The 22358-nt window shown below is 49.7% G+C and overlaps 1 protein-coding gene across 4 annotated transcripts in view; it reads left to right on the top strand.

The window, feature by feature from the left end:
- LOC138285285 (zona pellucida-like domain-containing protein 1) overlaps window positions 1-22358 on the top strand; it is a 305528-nt gene that overhangs the window by 142289 nt on the left and 140881 nt on the right. For 2 of the 4 annotated variants that reach the window (XM_069225015.1, XM_069225017.1), the window contains one exon: window positions 16425-16511. The exons of the other annotated variants lie outside the window; for them this stretch is intronic. In XM_069225015.1, coding sequence (XP_069081116.1) covers window positions 16425-16511 — 87 coding nt within the window. The remainder of the gene's footprint in view (window positions 1-16424; window positions 16512-22358) is intronic. 4 annotated transcript variants of the gene reach the window in all.

Genomic DNA, 22358 nt, shown 5'->3' with positions numbered 1-22358 from the left:
CGCACCAAGTCACAGTGACACCACCCAAACACCCCTGAAAAATGCTAGGACATAATCATATTTTGAATAAATATTTATGTACCAAAAAGCTCCAGAAAATTAGCATACAACCATGAAAGATATCCACAACAAAACTAATGACACACACATCAGTGTATAACTGAAGTACCAAGTCCTGCACAACCTACGATTTCAGCATGTCCGTGGGCCAAAGTCTTGAGAAACAAGGGCAAAGCCCACACAGGAGACCTGAGTCCTTTGGAGAGAACACTGCAGGGGCATCAGATGTAAAAACTACAGGCACCTCAGGGGGAAGGGAAGGGGGGGGCACCACAGCCACATGAGTCCACGACGCCAGATCCACGAGGAGCCACCATGCCCACTGGACCATCCTGGGGAGTGCAAAGCCACAGTCTCTCAAGTCTCTGCAGTGGGTGGATTGCCCACTGGACCATCCTGGGGAGTGCAAAGCCACAGTCTCTCAATGTCTCTACAGTGGGTGGGCTGCCCACTGGGCCATCCTGGGGAGTGCAAAGCCACAGTCTCTCAATGTCTCTACAGTGGGTGGGCTGACCACTGGGCCATCCTGGGGAGTGCAAAGCCACAGTCTCTCAATGTCTCTACAGTGGGTGGGCTGCCCACTGGGCCATCCTGGGGAGTGCAAAGCCACAGTCTCTCAATGTCTCTACAGTGGGTGGGCTGCCCACTGGGCCATCCTGGGGAGTGCAAAGCCACAGTCTCTCAATGTCTCTACAGTGGGTGGGCTGCCCACTGGGCCATCCTGGGGAGTGCAAAGCCACAGTCTCTCAATGTCTCTACAGTGGGTGGGCTGCCCACTGGGCCATCCTGGGGAGTGCAAAGCCACAGTCCATCAGGTGGATGACAGTCTCCACTGGTCAAGGAGGAGGCATGGTGGGCACAGTGAACCATAAACAGTGCTTGCGACGGCGGTGCCCAGCGGAGCGGTGCTTGAGAGGAAGGGCCCAGCGGAGCGGTGCTTGAGAAGAAGGGCCCAGCGGAGCGGTGCTTGAGAAGAAGGGCCCAGCGGAGCGGTGCTTGAGACGGCGGGGCCCAGCGGAGCGGTGCTTGAGAAGAAGGGCCCAGCGGAGCGGTGCTTGAGAAGAAGGGCCCAGCGGAGCGGTGCTTGAGACGGCGGGGCCCAGCGGAGCGGTGCTTGAGAAGAAGGGCCCAGCGGAGCGGTGCTTGAGAAGAAGTGCCCAGCGGAGCGGTGCTTGAGAAGAAGGGCCCAGCGGAGCGGTGCTTGAGAAGAAGGGCCCAGCGGAGCGGTGCTTGAGACGGCGGGGCCCAGCGGAGCGGTGCTTGAGACGGCGGGGCCCAGCGGAGCGGTGCTTGAGAAGAAGGGCCCAGCGGAGCGGTGCTTGAGAAGAAGGGCCCAGCGGAGCGGTGCTTGAGACGGAGGGGCCCAGCGGAGCGGTGCTTGAGAAGAAGGGCCCAGCGGAGCGGTGCTTGGAACGGCGGGGCCCAGCGGAGCGGTGCTTGAGACGGCGGGGCCCAGCGGAGCGGTGCTTGAGAAGAAGGGCCCAGCGGAGCGGTGCTTGAGAAGAAGGGCCCAGCGGAGCGGTGCTTGAGACGGCGGGGCCCAGCGGAGCGGTGCTTGAGAAGAAGGGCCCAGCGGAGCGATGCTTGAGACGGCGGGCCCAGCGGAGCGGTGCTTGAGAAGAAGGGCCCAGCGGAGCGGTGCTTGAGACGGCGGGGCCCAGCGGAGCGGTGCTTGAGACGGCGGGGCCCAGCGGAGCGGTGCTTGAGAAGAAGGGCCCAGCAGAGCGGAGCTTGGAACGGCGGGCCCAGCGGAGCGGTGCTTGAGAAGAAGGGCCCAGCGGAGCGGTGCTTGAGAAGAAGGGCCCAGCGGAGCGGTGCTTGAGACGGCGGGGCCCAGCGGAGCGGTGCTTGAGAAGAAGGGCCCAGCGGAGCGGTGCTTGAGACGGCGGGGCCCAGCAGAGCGGTGCTTGAGACGGCGGGGCCCTGTTCAGCGGTGCTCTTCTCCACGGCGGGCCCTGTTCAGCGGTGCCTATCTCCACGGCGGGGCCCTGTTCAGCGGTGCTCTTCTCCACCGCGGGCCCTGTTCAGCGGTGCCTATCTCCACGGTGGGGCCCTGTTCAGCGGTGCACTTCTCCACCTCGGGCCCTGTTCAGCGGTGCCTATCTCCACGGCGGGGCCCTGTTCAGCGGTGCTCTTCTCCACCACGGGCCCTGTTCAGCGGTGCCTATCTCCACGGCGGGGCCCTGTTCAGCGGTGCTCTTCTGCACCGCGGGCCCTGTTCAGCGGTGCTCTTCTCCACGGCGGGGCCCTGTTCAGCGGTGCTCTTCTGCACCGCGGGCCCTGTTCAGCGGTGCCTATCTCCACGGCGGGGCCCTGTTCAGCGGTGCTCTTCTGCACCGCGGGCCCTGTTCAGCGGTGCTCTTCTCCACGGCGGGGCCCTGTTCAGCGGTGCTCTTCTGCACCGCGGGCCCTGTTCAGCGGTGCCTATCTCCACGGCGGGGCCCTGTTCAGCGGTGCTCTTCTGCACCGCGGGCCCTGTTCAGCGGTGCCTATCTCCACGGCGGGGCCCTGTTCAGCGGTGCTCATCCAGCAGGTCAAGGGAGCCAGACCTGGCCTCGACTCCCTGCTCAGTCGCCCTCGGACCGTGACGTTTCTGGACCCTTCGGGGACGGACTCCTGGCCTCCTTAGTGTCCTCCTTCCCAGCTGGGATGTGGCATGTGGGGTCCACCTTCTCCGCGCTCCTGCTGCCCTTCCGCTCCTTTGATGGGGCTCTCGGGCCCTTGCCTCCCCCAGATGGTGTGGGTGGTGAAGTGGCCGCACATTGCTCCTTGGGGGCAGCCCTGTCGGTCCTCGCACGGCGGTCCTTGGTTTTGCGGGTCCTCTTGCCGGGGGGGGGGCTGGACGTGTCCTTGCTGCAGCTCGATGTGTCACTGCTGGCAAAGGGTGGGCTCCAGAACCCAGGCACAACAGTGACACCCGAAGCTGGGCTGGTGGTGGCTGCGGTGCTCTTGGGACTCTTTGAAGATGGATGGGGGAGGTCATCGGGGGGAAAGAGGTTAAGGTTAGCCAGGAAAAGTTTTTTAGGGCCAAGGTAAAGGGTAGGAGAAGTGGAGATGGAAGTGGAGGTAGAGGAGGTGGTTGTAGGAGAGTCAGGTGTGCTGTCATTGGGTGAAGGTGCTGGTGCTGTAGGCTGTCGTGAGGTGGATGGCTGTTGGGTGGGTGGCTGCCTGCGTTTGTGTGTCTTGGAAGAGGGGGTGACAGACACAGTGGGAGAGGACACAGGGGACGTGTACATGGCAGTGGGGGTGGTGACTGCACGAGTGTGGACTGTACTGGAGGGTGAGGTGGTGATGGAAGCACTGGCTGATGTTGGGGTGCATGCAGGTGTGAGTGTAGACATCACAGGGAGGGAGGAGGGAGACGAGGAGGAGGGGGACACAGGGGTGGCAGTGGCTGTTGGCATGTCTGCATCTGGGTGTTGCTCGGGTGAGTGTTTGCGGGATCTGTGGTGCTTGTGTTTGGATGAGCTGCTCTTGGGTGTTGAGGTGTGTGCAGGCTGGTCTGATGGTGTGGATGGGATAGGCTGAGGAACAGGAGACAGAGACAGGCTGGAGGCAGTCAGAAGAGGGAGGCTGGAAACAGGGACAATGGCTGCCGTCAGTGCTGAGGCCAGAGCAGTGAACGCTCGTTGATGGGCAGCCTGACCCGAATGAATGCCCTCCAGGTACGCATTGCTCTGTTGCACCTCCCTCTGCACACCCTGGATGGCATTCAAAAGGGTCGTCTGCCCAACAATGAGCGTCCTTACCAGGTCAATGAGCTCCGCACTGAGGGCAGCAGGGGCAACAGGGGCAGGGGCTGAGGTGCCTGGGGCGAAGGAGACGCGCGCCTTCCTGGGCGAACCGGCACGGAGCGAAGACTGAGGAGCTGCTGGGAGGGCGGGGCTGGTGCGCTGGGTGGCGGCTGTACCTGTAGAGGCGGGGGGCACGGATGTTGCCGCCACCCCTAGGGAGCTCCCATCCGAGGACGTGACGCTTTCGCTGCTCTCACCAGCGGTCCCCGTCGTGGTGCTCCCCTCGCCCTCCGGATCACTGGTGCCCTCGGTGTCTGTTCCTGGGCCCACCGGGGCCTTGTGTCCTGCAGCTCCCTCGTGCTCCGATGCCATATCTCCTCCGCCTGATGATGCTAATGCACACATGCACAAGAAGATGAAGAGAAAGGGTGGGGGGAGAAAAAAGAAGACCAGGTTGAGTGCATGCAATGTCAACACCGTTGGCGGAGAGGACAGACACAGGTGCCTAATGCACTAAGCCGCGCATTCGGGGTACACTACTCAGTACTACTGACTAAGACAACAGGCCAAGAGACGTCAAACGCGCACATGGGAGATGCTGGACCTTCAATGGCTGTACTTGTCACCCTACAGAGGTGGGGGCCGAGGGCACAGGGCCATGCCTAAGGGAGAGGACTACACTACAGAAAGCGCCCTGGCCTAATGTCACCCACAGCCCTCCTCCCCCACCCAGACGCCTCCACTGCGCAGAAAGATAGGAGAATGTGCTGATACTCACCCCCTTGTGTCTGCTGTGATGTCTTAAAGCGCCCATCCAATTCAGGGTAGGCCACCGCCAGGATCCGGGACATCAGGGGGGTCATGGTGCGACTGGCACCCCTCCTAGGTTGGGAGGCCATCCCCAGCAGTGTTTCTGCGGTCTTCCTTGTTCCGCGGCGGATGTCCTCCCACCTCTTGCGGCAGTGGGTGCCCCGTCTGTTGTGGACCCCCAAGGTCCGGACTTCCTTGGCGATGGCACGCCAAATCTCGATCTTCTGATGGGCGCTGACCTATTAGACATGTACAGGGTGGAAAGGAGGAAATCATCAATGACCTGCATGTTAGATGTAATTGGCCCCCACCCACCCACTTTGCCATATGGCACATGCTCTCATCTGTCGGGCGTTGCACTCCTCATTCGCCCCCCACCCCACCAACTTACATCCACCCCAATCCACACAGGCATAGCCCATTCCATTAGCACCCGGTGTACTCACTTGTTGGTCTGGAGGACCGTAGAGTAGCGCATACTGGGGGAGGACCCCATCCACGAGCTTCTCCAACTCTTCAGACGTGAAGGCAGGGGCCCTTTCCCCAGGCGCAGCAGCCATTGTATCTTCCAGACCGAGGTCACAGCAGCACTTGCAGTATAGGTCCTCTCCTGTGGATGATCAGGTCTCGAGTGATTAAGCAGATAGAAAATGGCGGTCACGCCCGCGGCGGTGCGTACCGCGGCGGTGCGTACCGCGACCGCCGGCGCACTTCGTCATTGGCTCCTGAAACCCATAGGCTTCAATGTTAACCAATGCGGCTTTGCGCCGCGGTCTGCGACCGCCTACCGCCACGGTGTGCCCCGCCAGCGCATTGACCTCACATCCCATTGTCCCACTTCACAGGTCAGGCAGCCGCCATTTCAAGGGCCCACATGGCTTAATTTTGACTGCGACACACAGGCCTAGGCCTTGCATTGCCACACATACACGCCTTTCAACCCATTGCCATTCTTTAACTGTGCAAGCTGTCTGTACGTACCTGTGTTTTGGCTGACTCTGTGCTCCATGTTGTCCTTCCTAGGCACCGTCCGCTGGGACTTGCGATGAGAAGGAGGAATCCCCGCGTGTACCGACCGCTGGTGGACCTGTCGACAATGGAAGAACGCCATATAATACTTCGATACAGACTTGACCGTGCCACTATCCATGAACTGTGTGCCCAGCTGGAGCCAGCCCTGATGTCCCCCATCCGCCAACCCACAGGGATTCCCCCTCTGGTGCAGGTTTTGTCAGTCCTCCATTTTTTGGCCAGTGGGTCATTCCAGACCACAGTGGCCATGTCATCTGGAATGTCTCAGCCTATGTTTTCTAAGATTTTGAGCAGAGTGTTGTCTGCCCTGATGAAACTCATGCGGAGCTACATCATTTTCCCCGAGGAGGGTGACTTGCCTACAGTGAAGGGTGATTTCTATGCCCTTGGACACATCCCCAACATCATTGGTGCCATTGATGGGACCCATGTGGCTTTGGTACCCCCAAAAGACGATGAGCAGGTGTTCCGAAACAGAAAAAATTATCATTCGATGAATGTCCAGGTGGTCTGTTTGGCTGACCAGTACATCTCCCATGTAAATGCCAAGTTCCCAGGGTCAGTGCATGACGCGTATGTGATGCGAAATAGCAGCATCCCCTATGTGATGGAGCAGCTACAGAGACAACGTGTGTGGCTAATAGGTGACTCTGGTTACCCCAACCTGCCGTGGCTACTGACCCCAGTAAGGAATCCCCGGACAAGGGCAGAGGAACGCTACAATGAGGCCCATGGGCGTACTAGGAGGGTGATTGAGCGAACCTTTGGCCTCCTGAAGGCCAGGTTTAGGTGCCTGCATATGACTGGTGGATCCCTAATGTACTCACCAAAGAAGGTGTGCCATATCATCGTGGCCTGCTGTATGCTTCACAACCTGGCTTTGCGACGCCAGGTGCCTTTCCTGCAGGAGGATGGTCCAGATGGTGGTGTTGTAGAAGCCGTGGAGCCTGTGGAGAGTGAAGAGGAGGAAGACTCAGAGGACGACACAGACAATAGGGATAGAGTGATACAACAGTATTTCCAGTGACACCCAGGTAAGAATCACCCACGCCATTTCCCAATTGCTTCTAGCCTCCTGCATCTGTACTTTCTGTAGTTCCCCACAGATGTTTTTCAGTAATTTTTGCCTTTCCCTTCCCTTCTCAGTGCTGTCTGACTCAGTACCTGACTTCTGCTTGGTTCGCCCATGAAATACAGCGTATTGACATTGGTATGTTGTCATGACTAATTGACAGAACAGAAATTGAACAGTAATATGTAATACATTTGTTAATAAGACAGCATGACTCAAAACAGATTATTGTGCAAAATGTGATTTATTTACAGTGCTAGATATCGGTACATGTGATTCTAAGGGTGATGGGTGGGGGTGGAGGAATATCCATGGCAGAGTCCAGTTCTCAGTCTCACAGGTGCATTGTTCTTTTGCCTGGGGAAGGATGGAGCATAGGCAGTTCATGGTTGGACAGGGTGGCAATGTGGGACAGTGGGAAGAGTTCAGGGGGTATGTCCTGCTGGCGGGGGTCTTGACATCCTACTCTGTCTTTTTCTTTGGTCTCAGGCTCCTCTTACGGGGTGGTTGTTCTTCAGCAGGAGGTGGGGTTCTGGGGGGCTGTCGAGGTGTTGGGACCTCCTGTCCACTAGCGCCGGCGGAGGTGGTAGGCTGTTCCTGGTCCGGCCTAGTGACAGGGGCCCTGTGTGGTGCACCATGGTCCCGCAACGCGTCCTCTATCCTGTGGAGGGCCAGGACGATGGTCCCCATTGCGGTCCCGATGATTCTCAGCTCCTCCCTGAACCCCATGTAGCGTTCTTCCTGCTGTGCCTGGATCTCAGTGAACCTGGCCAGTACCGTCGCCATCGTTTCTTGGGAGTGGTGGTAGGCTGCCATGATGGTGGTGATGGCCTCTTGGAGAGTGGGTTCCCTTGGCTCTCCCCTCCCCCCCTGTTGCACAGCAGCCCTCCGAGCTGCCCGGTTTCCCCCGGCCTCTGTCCCCTGGCCGGTGTGCCCGCTCCCACTGCCCCCAGGTCCCTGTTGTTGTTGGGGTGTTGGGTTAGCCTGGGTGCCCTGTAGTGGCGGACACACCGCTGATTGAGCTGTCCTAGAGACAGAGGCATGGGCCCGCTGGGTGGGAGCTGTGCTGGTGTCGGCAGAGGGGGTCGGGTCTGGTGTGGCCTGTAGCTGCCTGAGGGGAACCGACTGCCCAGAGGTCCCCGATGGTCCGGGCTGGTCATCAGGTTCACTGTCGACAGAGCTGCTATCCTCAGTGTGGGCCTGTTCCGGTGGTGGGATGGACACTTCTGGACCCTCCTGGCTGGTGTGTTGTCGTTCGGGTCCTGCATGGGGTAAGAGAGTTTGGTTATTGTTTCTGTGTGTGCAATAGCATGCGTGTTATGGGTGCCCTTGTTCCCCAGTGCAGGCATTCCCTTGAGGGAGGTGTTGTGAGGGTATTTAGTGGGGGGGAGGGGTTAGTGCAGTGGTCATGCATAGGTGATGGGTGCCCATGATTTGTGTTGGCATGCAGGAGTTGGTGTTGGGATGGGTGGGTTGTGCTGGTGAGACATTGTCAGGGAGGATATGTGCTGGGGGGTTGGGGATGAGGGTGGGGGTGTGGGTTGGCATGCTGGTGGGGTGGGGGGGATATAGTAGTTGAGATGGGACTTACCAGAGTCCATTCCTCCGGCTACTCCAGCGAGGCCCTGAGGATGCAGGATGGTCAAGACCTCTTGCTCCCACGATGTAAATTCGGGAGGGGTGGGTGGGGGTCCGCCGCCAGTCTTCTGGACCGCGATGTTGTGCCTGGAGACCATCGATCGGACCTTCCCCCGTAGGTCGTTCCATCTTTTGCGGATGTCCTCCCTATTCCTGGGATGCTGTCCCACCGCGTTGACCCTGTCCACGATCCGCTGCCATAGCTTCGCCTTCCTGGCTATACTGGTGTGCTGCACCTGCGAGCCGAAGAGCTGGGGTTCCACTCTTAGGATTTCCTCCACCATGACCCGGAGTTCTTGGTCCGAAAAGCGTGGGTGCCTTTGGGGTGCCATGGGGTGGTGTGGGTGAGGTGTGGGGTGGTGTATGTGATGATGAGTATGTTGGTGTGTGGTCCTTTGTGCTACTATGTGGTGTGTGTGATGGTGTAGTGTGCCTCAGTGTGTCTTGCTAGGGATTGTCTGCTGTGTCTCTCTCTCCTTCTCTCAGTAATTCTGGTCGCAGGGGTTTGTGGGTGATGTGGGTGTGTGTTTTATAGTTGGTTGATTGTGTGGGAGTGGTGTGTGTATGTGTATCAGGTGTGTGTATTTCAAATTGTCCAATGTGGCTGTGTTTTGGTGATGTGTGTGTATTCTGACCGCGGCGGTGTGTACCGCCAATGGAATACCGCGTTTGAATGACCGCCGTGTGGATTCGTGGGTCGTAATGGCATGGGCGTATTTCTGTTGGTGTGACGGTGGAGGTTTGGTCATCTCCAGTTTATCGCTGCCCGCCGATGTGGCGGGCTGCAGTGGAGGACGGATTTTTGGAGGTTTGGCCGTTGTGGGTCAGAATGACCGTGGCGGTTGACCGCGGCCGCGGCGGTGTTATGGCGGTCTTATGACCGGCGGTAAGGGCATTTTACCGCCGAGGTCAGAATCACCCCCATAGTCTCTTCTCCTTGAGAGCTGTGACTTACACATTCACAGGCCCATCTCTCACAAGATGTGCATAACAAATGGGACAGCATGCTGGGAAGCTCTATCCTTTGCCTTTGCATGTCAGGAAGACAGGCTAAAGCACAGCAGTCTGGAAATACAACATAGACAGGAGAGGGGTGAAAAGGTAAACAGCAGGGAGTTTGTGAGTAAGAGATACTGAAATTCCTCAAGACAAGAGGGGCAGAAACCTTTGAGATTGAGCTACAGTTAAATTGGGGAGGCATAATGGGCAACCATCCTGCTACGACAAACAATTTGGCACACTTTGGAGAATGGGGCAAGGAGAAACTGAGCTGAATAGTATGACAGACCATGGAATGTCTGCACCAATAATGACAAAGGCACAAAGTGATGTGAATGACATGAGTCTCTGGGTTTTGGTGACTCAAGTGGAAGTACAGAGAGGACAGCCTCAACAGGGACTGTCCTACAGAAGAAAGATTGTTGCCTGCGGATCAGAATCTCAACAGCCCTAGTCTCAAGAATAAAGTGTTAGTGTGGCCCTCTGGCAACCAGCAGCACAAATTCAGATCTTTCATGTATCCTTTCATAAACACCTAGAGGCCTATTCAAAAACTGTATTTTGTAGTATGTTTAGTAGTATTACAATAGTACAATTAACATACTACAAAATGGTATTCACAAACCTCCTTGATGAGGGTCCACATACATTTCGCCTACCTTTTTCTGTGAGGAGATCTCTGCCCAGACTGCAGAATCTCCTCATTCATAAGTATATGTTTTAGTTGTAAAAGTGAGAGAAACAGAGGGGAGTATTTGGAAAATGGGCAACACTTGACTAAAGTGGCAGGGTGCTGGGACAGGAAAGAAGAGATTAAGGGAGGATTAGAGAGTGCTTTAGGGAGGTACATGAACCCTCCCTCAAAGAATAAGCCCACTGCTATTCACAAACTAAACTACTGTTGTTACTACTGCCAAGAAAGACCCACAACAGTAGTAAATATACTCCAGCTCAGAGCTGGAGTAAGTCCAGCACCACCCATGGCCACTCACAGATACTGCAGCACCCTCCCATAGAAAATAATGGATTTAGGGATTTAAAATAAAACCCCATAGGAATTAATGTTAAAATAAATTTAAACTTAAAAAGTAGTATTAATTTTTAATAAAATACAATTACACTACTTTTGATTCTATACATCACTTTTAATAATGTTTTCATACATAACAATTTTTTTGTAATTTAGGTGGTACTTTTTTATAATGTAAACTTCAGAAATATAATTGTAATTTAATGTAATATATTCAAATAATATTTTACAGTTGAATCAAGTTATTAATATTGTGCCTTTTTATTTTCGCCTACTATTAAAATAAATATATACAATTATTTAGCATTAGCATTTTACATTAAAATATTTGTCTCCTTTTTAAAAGTTTGATGAACTTTTACATTTTTCCCTATAATTTGGCATATGGAGATCTCTGACCCAGTGGCGGAGACTTCAGTCTCCATGTGATAAGTGACTAGTAGTACCTTTAAAGCAGTAACTCATTTTTACATAAATATTAAATTAATTTAAATATATTTAAAGGTATTTTTAAAAATGCCACCTGGAGTAAAATGTTTGTATTTTCTTACAATGTAACCTTTACAAAACATTATGTATATCATTGATATTCATTTTAAAAAAAATTAAAACTAAGGCGTTTTTAAAAATGCTTATATTTTATCTTTAAATAGTGGTTAGTTAAAAAAAGGTATAATTTGTGTAATATTCCATTTAATTTATATATTTTCTTAAAAGTCAAAATAAGTAAATTTAATTTAACATTATTTCCGTAGGGTTCTATTTTAAAACCCTATCTCCATTATTTTCAATTGGAGGGATTTGCAGTATCAGTAGTTGGCTATTTCTGGTGATGGACTTTCACTACTCATTTTTGGCTTCAGTAACTTTACGCTCATGAATTTGACTTGAGGTCCTGTTTTAGGGCATGGAGACATGCATGTCTACACGTTTGAGTAACTTTACACTTGTAAATGCTAAATATCCAGAAGTAGTAGAGTTAGTCAAAGTGTGAGAGTAAACATACATGTGTAGATTTACTCACATGTTAGTTTAACTTTGTAAATGAGACTATTCAAATCGTGTCTCTCTCTCTTCAGAAATTCAATCATAAATCATCAAATGTAGCAATGCCTGTTTAGCTACAAGATTGGAGTTTTATTTACCTGCAAATTCAACAAAAAAATATCACTGCAATTATCCCACTAAGTCAAACCTTGTGATTCCAATCAATTTTGAAAAAGAGTGCTCAGTTGTAGTGTAATCACATCGAAAGGGTGACATGTAAAATGAGAAGTGGCCTAAAAGGAAAGAGGGAACTATGCCTTTAACAACCACTACACTTCTATTGAGAACTATTGTATATTTTGACTAAACATCCTTAACACAAAATAAACACCCAGAATGGTATCTATAAATAGACACAAATTTCTAATCCTTTAGGTAATCATGTACTAAGTGGCCACGGAAATGAAAAGAGGGGAAACAGTACAATTCATTCTTTTAACAAGCATTGGCAAAGGCAATTGGTCGTGCCTTTTAAAAGCTATGCAGATCTCCTTGCTTTGCAAATGTTTTTTGATAATGTTGTTCTACGATGATAGGTACTTGCGTCATAATGCTATGACAGTCCAGTACGATGACATATACGCATCTGTGCATTGGCGTGCATACATGTGCATGCAGAATGGCACAGCTACCTTTTGTTTTTATTTACTTAATGTCCCAAATGGCTGACACCTACGTTGAACCAATAAATAACAAAAATGTACTTGAAAGCACAACTTAAGAATGGAGTGGCTTGGCAACTAGTTGCAGCTGCAAGTCCCTTGGAAAAAAGGGATGTGAACTGGAGTGGTGTGCGAGCAATGGATGAACAGAGGTGGGGTGAAATAGGGAATTGGTGGGGTAAGGGAGCATGACAGAGCAGGGTGGGTAATAGCGAGAAAGTGAAGACAAAGGGGTGGGGGGATGGCATGGAGGAAGCACTGGAATAGCTGTGGCAGGTAGGGAGGAGACAACACAGAGAGTACTTGGGGATTTTGAGAGAGGCAGCAGAGCACAAGGGAGACGGCAAAAAAACACATGCGCTCTTATGGAGTGCCAAAAGAGAAAGAAAAGTATTTCTCTGTATAGAAGCATTGGAAGGACACAAGCCATTCAATCAGAAATTGAATAGAAGAAGCACTCGAGAGGCAGGACAAATAAAGAATAGGGAGAAAAGACTGAGTGAGAAGCAGGAAAATGATAAGAAAGCCACCCAAACAAGAGTGAGGGGCTGACCCAAAGCCAATTACATATTTTTATGTGTTCAAGGTAATAGATATTTGACAATAGGTGAGAGCTAAAAAAATCTTGTGCTTTAATAGGATTAATTGAAACTAACATGCAAACAGGGAACCTTAGAATTTAAATGCATGGAGCTAACAGGAAATCATGAGGAGGGTTGGTTGTTGACATAGCACCGTGTTCTACCTATAGAGCTTGCTCGGCTTGCTCAGGCCAGTAATGAACTCTGTAGACTCATATTTCGGAAATTGTCTACAAATGCCGGGACTGTGCTTCTCTTTGAAGAGAGCCATCTATTTTTTGATCAAATCTTTTGCAGGTTTGGTGCGAAACAGAGAGCAACATGTAAAAATGGGTGCTTCGGTGCTTCCTTCACATCTAACACTTTCCTATTAGACATGTTCTCTGCAGGCTGGAGTGCTCTTTTTAAGCATTTCCCCGTTTTCGTCACCTGATCAACCTACAGCAATAACCTTTTGACCTGTAACTGTTTTAATCATAGTGTTTTAGTGGTGATGGGTGCAGGTCTTTTTAGGTCTCGGTTTGCAAAAGACCTATTGTCAGCTAAATATAGGCTTGAGGTAAGCACATGGCTTACTATTGGTTGGCTTTATTGTAATTCTCATTTGCTTACTTTTTATTCAGTAGTTTGCTTGGCCTTTCCTCCTTTCGTTTGCTCTGCCTTGAATTGTAGCCTCATTGCTTTTGTCCTTCCACTACTTACTTTTCAGACGCTCCATTTTCTCTCTGGTGAATTACTCTATGAGAATGCACGTGTTTTCCAGGTTCCCCTCATATACCACTCCCCCTCACCACCACGCTAAGGGCCAGATGTAGGTAAGTATAGTTTTGCGACTAGCAATAGTCAAGTCAAAGCGACTCGCAAATTGCAACTCGCAAAACCAAATGCAGAAAGGTGTCTCAGACACCTTCTGCGACTCGCTATGGGGTCGCAAAGACCCACCTCATTAATATTAATGAGGTGGGTCGCAATTTGCGACCCCATAACGAGTCTGGGCACTCACGGGGATGGTGACCTGCTGGGGACAGCAGACCACCATGTCTGTGACCAGTGCTTTAAATGGAAAAATAGAAGTGCAGGTACTCTGTACCAGAGTACCTGCTTGTTTCTGAGAAGTGCCGGTACTCTCCAATTAAAAGTATTACGTTTTTCTTGAGATATGCCGGTACTCTACCTCTCAAAATAAAAAAGTGCCGGTACTCAGTACCGGAGAGTACCGGCCCATTTAAAGCACTGTCCGTGACTGCTTTTAAATAAAGCAGGTTTTTTTTTCCCAAAGTGTAGCCCGTTTTCCTTAAAGGAAAACGAGCTGCACTTAGAAAAAAAAACAGAAACCTTTTGTTTCGGATTTTTTCAGGGCAGGTAGTGGTCCCTTGGACCACTGCCTGCTCTGAAATTTTTTTTTTTTTACCAGACACAAAGGGGAACGGGTTCCCGTTTGCGCCTGGGTTACCATCCACTTCAAGTGGATGGTAACTGCGCTTTCATTTGCGACCGCAATCGCGGTCGCAAATGAAAATACATAGCATTGCGAGTCGCAAATAGGAAGGGAACACCCCTCCCTATTTGCGAGTCGGAAAGGCATTTTGTGAGTCGGTTCCGACTCGCAAAATGCATTTCTACATAGCAAAGAGGCTTTTGCGACTCGCAAACGGTGTTTTTCGCCGTTTGCGAGTCGCAAAACCCTTGCTACACCTGGCCCTATGTGTTGCTCTCGTTTGCCCGTGCGCTCCTCCCCCTGCCCTCCTCCATGTTGCACTCACCCGTGGATGCTTCTCCCACTATGTTGCTTTCTCGCTTTTATGCTTTTCCCTCAAATGTTGTTTACTTTTTCCACCCTCCTGCTTGCCTATGCTGCCCACTCCCATGCATCCCACTGAGTGTTGCTACCCCCATGCCCCATCTGCAGTCTTTTTTAATGTATTATCAATTTATTTCCATTCTGCATTGAACTGCACTTCAAGGTTTTAGAGGAAAATTAGATAGTGGTGGGCACCTTTATCACTCCTGTTCCTAGACATTTTGATCTGGCTTAGTTGGATTCCTGAGTGCTAAGGGCTTGGCTCTTTCATTAACATAGAGCCCGCCCTTTATGTTTTTTTTTTTAAATAAATCTGCCAGCCTGTGTACTTACAATCTAATACAGCTGGGAGCCGTCATACTACTTTGTGAAGAAGTGTTTGCAAAAATCTTATGTGTCCACTTAGCGGGTCATTCCGACCCTGGCGGTCGGTGGCCGCCAGGGCCACCGACCACGGGAGCACCGCCAACAGGCTGGCGGTGCTCCTACGAGCATTCTGACCGCGGCGGTTTAGCCGCGGTCAGACGCGGAAAGCCAGCGGTCTCCCGCTGACTTTCCGCCGCTCGTAGGAATCCTCCATGGCTGCGGAGCGCGCTCCGCAGCCATGGAGGATTCCGACTCCCCCTCCCGCCATCCAGTTCCTGGCGGTTCTCCCGCCGGGAACCGGATGGCGGGAGGGGGAGTCGCGGGGCCCCTGGGGGCCCCTGCCGTGCCCATGCCTATGGCATGGGCACGGCAGGGGCCCCCGTAAGAGGGCCCCTAAAAGTATTTCAGTGTCTGCAAAGCAGACACTGAAATACGCGACGGGTGCAACTGCACCCGTCGCACCTTCCCACTCCGCCGGCTCTATTACGAGCCGGCGTCATCGTGGGAAGGGAGTTTTCCCCTGGGCTGGCGGGCGGTCTTGCGAAGACCGCCCGCCAGCCCAGGGGAAAACTCGGAATACCCTCCGCGGTCTTTCGACCGCGGAGCGGTATTTCGGAGGGGGGAAGTCTGGCGGGCGGCCTCCGCCGCCCGTCAGACTCAGAATGAGGGCCTTAGTCTCCTTGTTCTGCTAAGTGCTATCGTTAAGAAACAAATGGCAATGCTTGTATTCTAGTCTGCGCATGTGTGACGTTTTTTTCTTCAGTCTACAAATTTGTTGTCAACCTAGCAAGATAATATTTACTTCAATAAAATCCAACCATACTGGATAAGTTGTGCCTCATCCTTTCAGCAAGTCTACCTTTTGTGGACTTTTTCGATGCACAATGGGAAATGTATGCACAATTTTTCTTTGCAAGTTTCTCAGCAAGTTTACTTTAAGCAGAAAACAGAGTCATAGATCTCACAAAGGGGGGCGTCGCTGATGCCATATCCCATTAATGAGAGCTGTGCACAAGTCTGGAAGATTTTCTATACTTTCAAATATTGTGACCATTCTTTTAAAGATACTCATGTTTTTCACCTTTTCCACTGCCCATTGTCTCCACCTGCTGATTAGAATAACGTTTAAGCCTAAAACGTTAGATTTAAATTTACATTGGATGGTTATACGTGTTAACCCACTTGGGGTAGTAAAGATTTACTTTTCCTAAGTTCGTGTCTAGTAAATACGCATTATTTTTAAAATTATTCTGTTTGGATGTTAACTTTTTTTAGCTGTTTGAAGTACTTTATGCCGTTTTGCATTGCGATCATGTGTGCAAGGTTTGGCCCTAAAATGTGTGATATCAAACAGTGAGCCAGTGGGTATTTGAGATAGACTAGGGTCATCTCTATACATAAACAAATGCGAGTAGTAATTGAGTATAGCATTGTAACTGCTCATATTCCTTTGGAGAGTATCGCAAAGCATGGTAAAGAATGCACATTGTGTTACTCTGATTAAATGCTTTCTAATGTTTTTGAAATTCGACATTAATTGTATGTATAATATATCATCAGAATTTCTCATAACAGGTTTAATTCGTTCCTAGTTTCAACGTCCTTCTAGATCAGTGCTTTGCAACACCAACTATGATCGTCACATCTGTAGCAGAGGACAGACACCAATTTTTAACAGGGTACTGCAATATTTTATTATTTTTTTAATGCTGAGATTTTATGTATTTGAGCAAATCGGTGTTGAATGGAATATAATGATAACATTTTATAGTGAAAGTGTTGATAAAAGTTTGGAATGGTGTCAATCAATGTTTTCTCTCTGAAGCAAAAATATTTTGCAAACATATTTCTACATCATTTACCCTGGCAGAATTTTCCACAGAGGGGACATTTACAGTGTAAACCTTGCTATTAGAATACTCTTTGTAGTGCAGTACACTTATAGATTTTCTAGCTGTAATGCTGGGATTCGTTATGACTTCAATAAACATCTAAAATATACTCCAAACCTTGCAGTAATCCTATGGCCCCTCATTACGACCCTGATGGTCTTAAGACCGCCAGGGCTGGGTGGCGGTCGTACCGCCACCAATGTGGCAGTCTGACAGCCACATTACGACCGTGGTGGTCGCACCACAGTCAGACCACCAGCACTGCCACTTCTCTTCCACTGGAGAGGCTGGCGGTCCTAATCCACCAGGGCAGCGCTACAAGCAGCACCACCCTTGGGTTTACGAGTCCCTTCTCAGCTGGTGATTACATGGCAGTAGCACCGCCATGTAAAGGCTAGTGGAGATGGGGTGCAGGGGGGAGACTGGGTGCGGGGGCATGGGCAGTGCAGGGGTCCCCATGGCCATCCCAGGCATGCAAAGAAGACAGTGAAAAGCCCAATGGGTGCTGGTGCACCCTACGCACTGCTCTATTATGAGCTGGCATCAATGTTGTGGGCTGTTACCCAGTGGGCCAGGGGGAAACTCTTAATAGGGGCCGCTGGAAGGGAACCACACTGGCGGTAACCTGACCGTGAGACATCAGCGGACGGTGTTTTTCATCCGCCGAAGTCGTAATGAGGGGTATGGTGTTGAATTCTGACTTTTACAAGCTGGACTTTGCAAATCGTCTGTGGGTCTTCATCCAGTTTCCTAAAATACTTTTTGCTGGATAGTATACTCTAATGTATGTTTCACGCAATATGATACATTAAAGGGTCAACTCTCAAGTGTGACAACGGCATGAAACAGAAAGAAGACCCAACCAAGCAGCACAACAGCGAATTTAAGGGGATGTTACAAACAATCCTGGATAACACCATGGAACAAATGTGGTACCTGATACCAGAGAGTGTTGTTTCTACACTCTCCCAAAAAACACAAAGAAGGAAATGCTGGGCACCCAATTATCTCTTGTACAGGAACTCTGACTGGAATGATATTTGGCTGGAGCAGTAAAAGTAAGAAGTGCTTAAAGTCATGTCTGTATCGTCATCTTTAGATCCAGGAGCATGCAAATGAATAGACCACACATGGAGCTCTGAAAAAGATGTATTTATTCTTCAGCATACTATTGCGCTCTCTACACATTGCATCATAACTTTCATAGCCACAACTTAGAGTCCACCCAGGACCACAAGGGTCCTAGCGCGCAAGGTATCAAAAGGTATATTTTTTTGATGCTTGACATTGAGTGGAAAAAAGAAACTCCTTGAATTGTTTGTCATTGAAATGCGGGCAATTATCAGTTTTAAGAATAGCGGGGATGCCCCATGGTGCAAAGCTGTCATCAGGCTGCTCCATGCCTTTATCATGGGTTGTTGTTGATAAGTCTTCTACCAAAGGAAAATGCAAGTATTCATCACTGACTACCGTTAGAGGATGACTATTTCCTAGAGGCCCAAAGAAATTAACTGTAACTCTTTCCCAGGCATGCACACCTTTGAGGATAAGCAGTTGCAAATGTGGCATGCTTTTTTCTCTTTCTCAACTTGTTCATCTAGGCGAGGAAACCACACTCAGGGCCTGATTATGACCCTGGCGGACGGCGGAGGCCGTCCGCCAAGGTACCGCCGCTAAATGACCGCCGCGGCGGCCATTTAGACATTTCCTCTGGGCCGGCGGGCGCTCTCCAAAAGAGCACCCGCCGGCCCAGAGGAAATGCCCCTGCAACGAGGACGCCGGCTCAGAATTGAGCCGGCGGAGTTGCAGGGGTGCGACGGGTGCAGTTGCACCCGTCGCGTATTTCAGTGTCTGCTTAGCAGACACTGAAATACTTTGCGGGGCCCTCTTACGGGGGCCCCTGCCGTGCCCATGCCATTGGCATGGGCACGGCAGGGGCCCCCAGGGACCCCGCGGCACCCCCTACCGCCATCCTGTTCCTGGCGGGCGAACCGCCAGGAACAGGATGGCGGTAGGGGGTGTCAGAATCCCCCATGGCGGCGCAGCAAGCTGCGCCGCCATGGGGGATTCTAAGGGCAGCGGTAAACCGGCGGGAGACCGCCGGTTTACCCTTTCTGACCGCGGCCAAACCGCCGCGGTCAGAATGCCCTGCGGGGCACCGCCGGTCTGTCGGCGGTGCTCCCGCCGACCCTGGCCCCGGCGGTCTGAGACCGCCGGGGTTAGAATGAGGGCCTCAATCTCTTAGGGACCTTTTTCTGGATAAAATACCACAATGTCCTTCATGGGCTAGCTCAATGACTTGCTGTCTCAGGCTCTCAGTTATGACAATTCTCGAGTCTCCCAATATGATATGCTCTTGGGTGATGTATAACACATCCTGCACACTTTTTAATTTTTGGAATTCAACTGTATCAGCAAAAGATCGAATACTTTTCTTCCAAGATTGCACTGTAATGGGGTCTTTGAGGATAAAGATGTCTTTATCTGCTTTGGTAGCAGCAATATTATGTTCAATGGATAGAGCTGCGGGGTGCAGCACCTCACAATGAAGTTGAGATACTCCTCAGCTGCTTGGCGATTTAGTGAAAAGTAATCTGCGGGGTTTTTGTCTTTCCCTGGCTTGCGTACAATCGTGTAGTTATACTCTTGTAGTCACAACCCCCACCTCTTGATGGGAGGAGGCATTTTAGGTTTCCAAAGATAGTGAGCAACACCTGGTAGTCTGTGATGATAGTGAAACATTTCCCAAATAAAAACACATGAAAATATTTACAGGTCCACACTACAGCCAGACTCTCCTTCTCCAGGTAAAAGTAAGTATGTAGTGTTTCAGACAGTCTTCTGCTGGTGTAGGTGACAATGTGTTTCTGGGCATTCAGATAGCCATTGTGTTGACCCAAAGGACTCACAACTCCTATGATTTCAGCATGTAATGTGGAATCAAAATAGGTCATTTCAGTTTCAATCTCAATTGCATGTTTCATTTTCTTAAAACTGTGATCACATTCACGAGAACACAGGTATGGGACATTCTGCTTTGTTAAGTCTTTCAGTTGGGCACTCATAGTAGAAAAATCACAAATGTACCTTCAGCAATAACTGACCATACCTAAGAAGGATTGTAGCATGGTGACATCTTGTGGGGGTAGGTAAATGACAGTGCTTGCACTTTATCCTGCTCAGGAGTCATTCCACCATCAGACAATATGTACCCTAAGCATTTAAGTTTGGCTTTGTAAAACTCACATTTTGCTGCATTGAGAGTGAGACCTACATCAGCAAGTAATTGGCACGCTTGCATAAGAGTCTTGTCATACTCCTTTTGTGTTGTCACAAATACCAACATGTCATCACTGTAATTGTAAACAAGCGTAACAGGTTGAATAACTCAGTGAACAACATCCTGAAATTTCTGTGCAGCTGAAGATACTCCAAAACTCAGTCCATGTATCTGAAAAAAACAACATTAGTAAAAAAAAGTAGTAATGTTCCTTCAGTTCTATTCCAGCTCGAGTTGATGGTATCCTTTGTTCAGGTCAAGACGGAAGATGATTTTTGGTCCATTCAGCTGCATGATCATGTCCGCTATGCGGGGACCAGGATGTTTTTGATTGCTTTGTTGGCCCGGTACAAATCAACACAAATGCACACTGCACCGCCACTCTCCTTGCACACTGCACCACGACTATGGGTAAAACCCATGGCGTAGGATCAATGATGTCATCCTTTAATAGTGTTTCTAGTTCTTTCTCAACAGCTGTTTGTAAGTGAAAAGCAAATGCAGTGCAGTTAGGCAACAAAGAACATGTCCTAATTAATATGAAGTTGCACTTTCATCTTCTTGAGTCTTCCTATGCCATGAAACAATGACTGGAACTAACTCACAATTCCACCCTGAGCACAAATGTAGTTGAGTGATATCAGTCCTGTGTCAGCAGCAGTGACAAAGCTAAGTAGGCATGCACTAGATGAAGTTCCCTGAAGGACATGAATTGGCACTCGCTCTGATGTCATTTGTCGCAAGGTTGCTGTAAATTACCCTTTACTCCTTAATGGTTTAGAAGCAGCCTATGTGTATATCTACATGTTTGATGGAGTAAAGTGTGGCATAGGATAGAGGCTGTCAAGTCTTTCTACTGGCATGATGTTAATCAATGCACCACTGTTGATACTGAAGGTTATGGGGTGATCGTTCACCTTTAATGTAGGATAGTGTCCAAATGCATTTTGTTGCCTCATTTAGTGATTCTTTTTTACTTTTAATCTTCTATGCAAGCAGCTAATTTTGCATGTGCATGCCATTCCTTAGGTGATATCATCAATGCACATCTCTCTTTTTGCTAGTGCTTGATAATGAATTTGAAGAGCCTTTATATGATGAACTTGACAATAATCGGCTGTGCTTGGTTTCTACTTGTAGTAACTCATGGTGCCTTTTGGCCTTGTGAGTGTGGCGAGAATGCTTTAGATACCTTCTGCCGTCCATTTTCTCTTCTTGTGTGACACATTTGGTTTCTCTTTCGCTTTGCAGACCATTGTGAAGTGGCTTTCTGTCCCGCAGGCTGTGTATGTCTGTCCTATGGCTGGACATTTACCTTAATGGGGAAACGAAAACCCACATCGGAAGCATAACTTTTTATTCTCTGGAGAAATCAACTTGGGTGCATCTATTTTGTGCTTTTGCTTGCTTTTCATGTTCAACCCTGATTCATTAAATGCTGCTTCTGCTTCCATATCAGCAGCTTGCTGATCTCATTGTTCTCCTGCCCTTGCAGCCATTAGCATTTTCTCTAAACTCAGTGGCTCTCTCAACATGCGTCTTCTAAAGGAATCTGAAACGCAGCCATCAATTACTCTGATGCGCATGGCTTCTTCATTATTAAAGTTACAGAGCTTATGATGTTTGAGAAGTGCATCAAGTCTCTCAACAAATTCATCCATCGTTTCACTAGCTTGTTGTCGTGCTTGGTTGAAGATGTACCTCTCGTAGAAGACATTCAGCATCGGATTGAACTTGGTATCCAGCACTACTTTAATCTTTCAGTATGATGTTTCATCAGCTTGTGAAACTTTCTTTACCACTTCTTTCTTTCACTCTATCATTAGCAAGGTTTTTGAAGTATTTAAAAGTTTTCTTATCATCTCCTTCTTCTAGTGCATCTATGAAATCACCAAATGTTTTAATTCATGCAGCCCACCTGGCACTAATGCTCTGTTTCTTCTGTGTCAAACTATGTTGGTATTTTCAGGAATATAGCCACAGTATAGTTTGTGCTCCCTTCTACTGCCATTGCGAGTGTGTGCTGTTCAGTCAGCATTTGTTGCACAGAATGTCACCTACAACTACTATACGCATCAGCCTTGCGCGTGCACCTAGGTCGTCTTTTCCGATTCTAGGTTGTGTGGCGCTTTAATCACCTGTGGCAGTAAGTAAGTTTCTGTTTTCGTACTTGGTCATCGTTGCCTTTAGCATTTGCTTTGTATGGATGATGGCTCTGTGTTATGGTGCAGTGCAGTACCTCTCCTTTCAGCCTTACCAGCAAGTTTTGGCTGGCTTTTCGAATGTGCTGCTCTGCAGGGCCTTCAACTGCTTAGATGACTGTGTACAGGATGGAGTAGGGATTTGATTCCAGA

This window comes from Pleurodeles waltl, chromosome 3_1 (genome assembly GCF_031143425.1).
Source record: "Pleurodeles waltl isolate 20211129_DDA chromosome 3_1, aPleWal1.hap1.20221129, whole genome shotgun sequence".
In the NCBI taxonomy this organism is placed as follows: Eukaryota; Metazoa; Chordata; class Amphibia; order Caudata; family Salamandridae; genus Pleurodeles; species Pleurodeles waltl.
The sequence above is the reverse complement of the archived record's forward strand: the minus strand, read 5'-3'. Positions and strand labels throughout refer to the sequence as shown.